Source organism: Amyelois transitella, chromosome W (genome assembly GCF_032362555.1).
Source record: "Amyelois transitella isolate CPQ chromosome W, ilAmyTran1.1, whole genome shotgun sequence".
NCBI lineage: Eukaryota > Metazoa > Arthropoda > Insecta > Lepidoptera > Pyralidae > Amyelois > Amyelois transitella.
The window spans coordinates 7,941,776-7,949,679 of NC_083536.1; the positions used below are offsets into that span (position 1 = coordinate 7,941,776).

General features: G+C 34.4%; 1 protein-coding gene across 1 annotated transcript; it reads right to left on the reverse strand.

Annotated features, from left to right (window-relative positions):
- Positions 1–866: 866 nt before the first annotated feature.
- Positions 867–4,439, reverse strand: LOC132904232 (uncharacterized). The gene is made up of 2 exons (XM_060954153.1): positions 4,170–4,439; positions 867–3,532 (listed from the first exon to the last, which is right to left on the reverse strand). The coding sequence occupies exons 1-2, from the start codon at positions 4,182–4,184 to the stop codon at positions 1,001–1,003; spliced, it is 2,547 nt and encodes an 848-aa protein (XP_060810136.1). The 5' UTR covers positions 4,185–4,439; the 3' UTR covers positions 867–1,000.
- Between the last annotated feature and the right edge of the window lie 3,465 nt (positions 4,440–7,904).

Sequence of the window (7,904 nt, forward strand, 5' to 3'; positions counted from 1 at the left end):
AAAATATAAGGAGATTTTAAAAAAGATACTTATTAGTTACACTAGCAACTAGCAAAAAATAGAAAATAATTATACTTAACATAATTGAGATCAACGAGAAAATTAACGAGTTAGAGATCAGAGTAAAAGAGACCCGTCACTGAACTGGTTAATGGGTGACTTTTTAATATTAATTTAAATCCAATACTAAATATAGGTACAATGCAAGTGGATTGCCTAAACATTATATTTATTTTTTTTACATTTTACGCGTTTTAGCTAATAGACAAATGACACTCCGATCAAAAGTATAAATAAAGCCTTTGAACGTTTACATATTCTGTAGGCTTCATACTTTTGATCGTCATTTGTCTGTTATCAGAAATGGTAAAATGTAAAAAAAAAACTACATACATTTTAAGACAACCTACTTGCAACACATATATTTAGTACATAGTAGGTATGTTAAATTTAATAATTAAAAACATCAATAGGTCAGTTCAGATCAGTGAAGGTTGTCCTATAATCAAAGCTTATATTAATTAACAAAAAAAAAAACAAGTAGGTACGTATCCCTAGAGATAATTAAGTACGAATGTCTGTTTATCAAAAAACAAAACTTAAAATATCTTGTGGAAAAAAAAGAAAGTATGCTTAATTGTTAAATAAGCAAAATTAGAAAAATTCGAAGTAACATGATTGAGATCAAACAGTAATATAACTGGTCTAAAATCTGATTATCTTATAACAACTCAACTCGAATCAGTAACAACGTTCAACAAAACATTTTTATTCAAAATAATTTTAAAAATCTAAATACTATTTAGTTTGAATTAAATTTAGTCATGACTTTGGCTCGGTTAGAACTATTTTAATATTATAATAAAATATAGGAGAGTGTTTCTTAAAGTTATATAATTATTCTTTGGAAAATGTAGCAGTCTTAATCAAATCACAGTTACTGAATTGAACATACGTAAGTTATATAAGGCTTAACTATAACGGTTTAACGAGTGAACTACTATTGTATGTTAAAACTACTGAAATCGACATTAAATACAATTTGACCACGTCGAGTTATCTTTGGTTCGGATAAAACCGCTATAATATCTTCAGTATGTTGTATGGTGCTAATATCATCCACTATTGGGTAAGTAAAGGTCGTTCCTGAGATGGACTTTGATTCTTTAACTTTTCTTAAAAATTTTACTGTAGGATTTATACCATTAGTGGACAATACCTGACCTACATAGTGTTTTAAACTTTTTTTTGTTGCAAATCGAACTATAACCCAGTCGTATTTTTTAATTCTTTCTTGATTTTCAGAAAAATATTCAATATCATGTAATCCAAAAGGGATGGTATTTGAATCATCAATATTTTCCTTTTCTTCTTGTTCCCGCAAGCATTCCGCTATGTAATAATCATTTATTGTTTCGTAATCAGAATCATCTGTGTCAGCTGTTATAACTTCATTACCCGTAGATATTGAGCTGGAATCACTATCAAATCTTTTATTCCTTTTTTTTGTTCTACTATTTTTTTGAGCTGTAATTTTTCCTTTTATCTTATTTCTGACTCCTCTCTTTATATTTTTCTCTTTTTCTTTATTTATTGTCTTCATTTTCTTCACTTGTTTCTTTTTTTTCACTTGCAGGCATTCTGGTAAATCATTTTTGTTCATAGATGTAAACGGTATATTTTCAGTCTTACCAGAAGCTTCATTTAAATAACAAACATTAGTCGCTGATGCTGATCCTGGTTTAAGTAGGACATCGGAAAGTATGATTATTTTATTTTTCTTGGCTGGATCAGTATTTTGAACGGAACTGTCATTGTCTTTTCGTACAATCATTGTGTTTGTGAAACTACCTATGGGAGATTTAAAATGTAAGTCATTAGTGGGTGCAAATGTTTTAGTTTTAATACGGAATGATTGACTCATGTAGAAATTAATAATTGTGATACATTGTTTGCTTAAACTTTCAGGTATAGAATTATGCTGATATAGAGGGATACCGAAAGCCTCTTCCAAGTTGTAGTCTTGATCATAATTGGTATCATTATTTGAAAAAAGAGTAGATTCTGATATGAAAAGACCAGTTTGTTCGTCCAAGTAAAAAGATTCATCATTTCTTTTTTTTTCATTTGCCATCTTAGCTGATTTATTTTTTATTTTCTTATACCTAGAATCAACATTTAAATCGGAAGCGGTCACTGATTTTCCCGGCTCGCAATTAACTTTTTTACTCCTTTGTACTTGAAAAGGCTTTGGAGATCTAGTTTCTTTTAAATAATCTACCAGAACTTGATCAATTCCATACGAAGACGACTGGATTTCCATTTGTGGGATCTTCTTAAGGACTTCTTGTGGATTTAGTGGATATATTCCCGATGCCCTAAAGCCACTAATAATGTTTGATTTTTCCGACATGCGAATCGATTCTATTAATTCAGAAAGCAATTTCGGGAAATGTTTCTTGTTAAGTGTGGTTTGAGTTGGATTTTTGAGCTTGTATTGATATAAAACTTTACGCCAGCATTTTTTCAAAGGCCCAAAAAATGCGACATCAAGGGGTTGGGTGAGATGTGTTGATCTTGGGGGGATAAAAACGAACTTGATGTCATGCTGTTCACATAACTCAACTACCTTAATACTTAAGTGGCTGGATAAATTATCGCATATGACAACCTTTGTCCCGGCAGTTTCAGTTGCCCATGGTAGAATAATAGTTTCAAAATAATTCTCAAACATTACGCTGTCAAACCACCCTGACTTGGTACAGTTATATCGGGTCCCTGGTGGTCCTCCATTAATCCATTCTGAATACAAATTAGTTGCTTTATAAACAACATATAAAGGAAGGCACCGCCCGCTTGCAGTGGCCGTAAACATAAGAGATATGTTTCCTTTGGTAGAATTTACTATTCTTTCCGGATATTTTACCCCTCTTCGGAAAATGCCAACGGAAGAGCCAGGGTCATCGGATAGATTAGTTTCGTCGAAATTTATTATATTTTGAGCTGGTATATCTTTCAGTGTCACACTTAAATTATTAAAGTAATCAATTATTTCTTGAGCTCCTTTTTCAGCTCTTGCTTTTGAAATATTTTGAGTAGCTCTCAAAGTCAATTCATCAGCATGCCTTGCCAAAAAGCTCTGGACCCATGCATCACCTGGAATCTTGTTTTTGAAAATATGATCCTTTGAGTTCTTTTCCAAGTAATTACGGACCAATAGTTTTAAATCGAGTTTCGTAAGTGGCGAGCCGAAATTGCTGGCCGCTTGTAAAACTTTTACAATTTTGACCTCCTCCTCTGATGTCAATTTTGTTGGATGTCCAACTGACTTTGTATGTAGATTTTTCAGTTTGTTGAGTATGGTTCGCCTTGGGATACCAAATTGCTTTTCAGCGTCTCGAGAAGATACTTGACCCGACTGAACGGCTTCACAAGCGAGCATTAACATTTCGTTAGAGTAATTTTTGTATAATCTAGATCCAAGTTTACGTCTTGGCTTTCTTTGTCGTATACGTGACTTATGTTTGTTTTTCTGCAATATGACAACAATACAAATTATTGAAATATAAATAAAAACATTTAAAGTCTTTTTTAGATTTTTTTTTTTGTACAAGGAATTCATACAACAAGAAACAGAAATCAAGTCATATTTTTGGAAAAACAATTGTTATGTGAAATTGTTGGGCTTAAGATCAATTATTATTATGAGTTGTTTAGTATGTAATCCCTGAATTATGAGAGTGTTAAATTATTGACATTGTATTACAACAAATGTACTCTAAGCCACATGTTACCAGGATTGTGTGGATGTTACGACGTTAATCTAGGGAGCGTGGACATTATTTATGCATAGACGGACGATGCGTGCTAGCTAAAATTACCTTTATGCTGTTAGACTATACCTAGTTCAATCAAAAAACATTTATTTTCTTTCGACTAATAGTTTTCAGATGATGTCAAATCTCCTTTATTTGTAGTCGGCAATAAATAAAAAGTGCCAACCCTAGACGTTTTTCGGCAATGGGCAATGTTGGCAATCACGTGGCGGAACTTTACTAGATAACTTTGCCCAGCGTCATAACTTTTATTGTATGCAAGCTAAATTAACGATAATAGCATCAAAACACTCAGTGTATGGTTTTACACAAAATACAATATATAAAACATACCTGTGATTTCACCATGATAAATAATTCACTCTCAAACTTTTGCTATAATTGGCCCACAAAAATACACTCCGTTCTGTACAAATGCTGACAGGTGACTGAGTGAAGATAGGAGCGCACACACTATTCTGTGTTGCCACATCTAAAGTCTATTTTCTACAAATATGATAAATGTTGCCGATATTTTGTTACTTTTTTTTTAAATAGTAATATTCTTTAAAAACGTTGTTTTGGGCAAAGTTTTCCTAGAAGGCAAAGTTGGCGTATTTCACGGTACGTTTCCTTTAGCTTGGAAGCGGGCTAATGTTATACCATTGCCAAAAACTTCTAATCCTTCATCCTTCTCTGACCTTCGTCCTATATCCATTTTACCATACCTCTCTAAAGTTCTTGAACATCTTTCACACAACCAGTTTTCTTCATTTTTCTTGAAATATAATCTTATTAGCCCATTTCAATCTAGTTTCAGACCTGGACATAGCACAACCACCGCTTTAATTAATGTAACGGACGACATCCGTTGGGCAATGGAAAATAAGTCACTCACTTTGATTGTGTTACTGGATTTCACAAGTGCATTTAATTCTATTGACTTTGACGTTTTGTTGGGCGTACTGCGGTCAAGTAATATCTCTCCCTCTTCCCTATCATGGTTTGATTCATATCTTCGCGATCGATCACAGCTTGTCCGTGTTGGTGAGTCGGTTTCTGATTGGTGTAAACTTAGTGCTGGTGTGCCTCAGGACGGTATACTCTCGCCGTTGCTATTTTCGGTATTTATAACATCAGTCTCTAAACTACTGACATGCAATTATCATCTTTTCGCTGATGATTTACAGATATATTGTCATTTTAAAGAGAAAGACTCCTTGACAGCCATTGCGGAGATGAATGCGGAACTTGATCGGGTTTCTGAATGGGCGAAGTGTTATGGTCTTTTGGTTAATCCTGTCAAATTTAAGGCTATGATAATTGGTAGTTATTATATGTGTAATCAAATCAACGTTGATATACTGCCAAGCCTGTACTATAATGGTTCTCCAATTGAATTCACCAAATCTGCAAGGAACCTTGCTCTTACTATAGATTCAAACCTTAACTGGTCGGCCCATATTAAGGAGGTTAGTCGTAAGATCTACTACTCTTTTCTCTCTACTCGCATTCTCTGTCTTCTTTTTAATATTTTATTTAATCCCGCCTTTCCTTCCTATCTTAAAGATCGTTTCTCGTTCCGTCGTTCGTCTAATTCTCCTTGCAGATCTCACTTACGCACCATTCTTACTATTCCTACCCACAAGACTTCCTTCTACACTTTTTCCTTCTCTGCTCATGCTGTACGACTGTGGAATTCCTTACCGCATGATATTCGCGATTCCCAAACTCTCTCTTCATTCAAACGACGAGTTAAAGACTATTATCTCTCCAAATAGACTTATATATATTATATATAATATATATATTGGTATGTTTATGTAGTTTATTACTGTCATTTATTTAATTATGTAAGTACTAGCATGTATGTTTAGTTAAATATGTTAAACGTTATTTATGCACACGCCATACCGCTCTAAAATTCATCTTTCCTCTCATGGGTCTACTGGAAGAGATTTCTTTTGAAAAAAGTAGCACCTTTGTACTAGAATTATTGTAATAAGAGAGTTATGAATGTGGATGAAGCGAAGGAAATAATGCGACATCGTGGCAAGTGGAAAGAGGTAGTCTCTGCCTACCCCTCCGGGAAAGAGGCGTGATTTTGTGTATGTATGTATGTATCAATTCCAAATGTACAGCAAACAAATTATTTTTAAAGTAAAATATATAGATTGTTATTAAATATACCTAAGCATATTGAAGCGGTCCCAAAATGAAGCTTCTTACTAAGCGTATATACTGTACGTACATGTTCATAAATATCGATTAAATCGAAATCAGTAATCGTACGGGAAGTTAATAAAGGTTGTAAAGTTAATAAAGTTGTTGTAAAGGAAGCCATGAAAGGAAGTGAAATAAGATTAAGAATCTTTTATTATAGAAAATCATTTTCACAAGTTCTAGGAAAAAAATTAATACGTGATAATTAATAAATTAATATTTCATTATTATCGAAGAATAACATTTATGTTTACGTTTCTAGGGCAGTTTTGGGCCATCTCCTTTAAATAATGTTGCGCTGTCAGTTGTTACTTCGTCTCGTTGTAATGAGCTAGGTAATACCGTTGTTTTACATACTGCTTCCGTTTATGTTTATAATAAAAATAAGCGACATAATTTACGTCTATTTTTAGATTGTGGATCTATGAGCCACTTCATCACAAAATCTTGCTGTGATCGATTAAATTTAAAAATTACTTGCGCTTCCTCCTCGATTAAAGGTATCGGTCAGACCGAAAGTGGAGTCGGATACGGAGTCACTACTCTGAAATTCCATTCCCGTTTCGATCCTATGTGTTCGTATGATATAGTTGCACGTGTTATTGACTCGATCACCGACCACCTACCCAACTATGAGTTAAATATTTCTAAATTAACTCACCTTACTATGATTATCGTACGCCCGGCGAGGTGGATTCTTTAATTAGTAACGAGCTCTTCCCGTTTCTGTTAGGAAGTGACAAAGTGACTTCACCGCACTCTTCCGTAGTTGCGTTAGAAACTACTCTTGGATATGTAGCCATGGGTAAGGCTGCTATTACGCGCATCAAGCCCTGTCGCAATGCTAATAATAAAACATTCTTTTGTTTTACTGAAAAAAACTTCAACGCTAGAATCAATTACTCAACGCTTTTGGGAACTCGACAATGTCCCTCATAAAATTCATATGAGCCCTGACGATCAGGCCTGTGAAGAAATCTTTAAGTCAACTTATTCTCGAGATAGCACTGGTCGTTATACTGTGCATCTCCCGTTTAAACATAATCCTTCGGAATTAGGAAATTCTCATTTTATCGCTAAATGCCGTTTACTGTATTTAGAGAAAAAACTTGATAGTAATCCTGATTTATGTAAGAATTACAACGACACTTTGCAAAGTTGTCGGATGATAGCTCTTATTATATTCCGCACAGAGCTGTTTATCGCCCCGACGAACTAACTTCGAAAACTCGTATCGTTATTGACGCCTGTAGTAAAATTTCTAGTGGAAAGTCTCTTAATGACCTTTATACAGGTCCGAAATTACAGACAAGTATATTCGACCTATTATTCAATTTACGCATGTTCTCTGTAGCCCTATCTGCGGACATTGAAAAGATGTATTTTCAATTGAAACTTACTCCCACTCAACACGCTTTCCAACGTATTTTATATCGATTCGATTCTAGATCTGATATCGATACGTTCGAGTTCAATCGTGTATCTTTCGGTATATCAAGTTCCCTTTACCTTGCCATGAGAGTCGTTCGCCAGCTAGCTGCCAATAGCCGCGATCAATTTCCTCTCGCCGCCACAAAAGCTGAAACTCACATGTACATGGATGATTTCATCACATCTATGGATGGCGTAGACGTCGCTCTAATAGCCAAGTCCGAGTTGATCCAAATGTTTGCCTCTGATGGCTTTAATCTCACGAAGTGGATTTCTAATAGTCCCGACCTCATGGACAAGTCTCCCGCAATGCAAAGTGAAGACGTCATACAATTTGATACTAACGCTTCAATTCCGCATAAGATAGTAGGAATGCAGTGGTTACCTACTACTGATTATTTAGGTTTAGGTTTAAAGAACTTTATTCTCATAAAG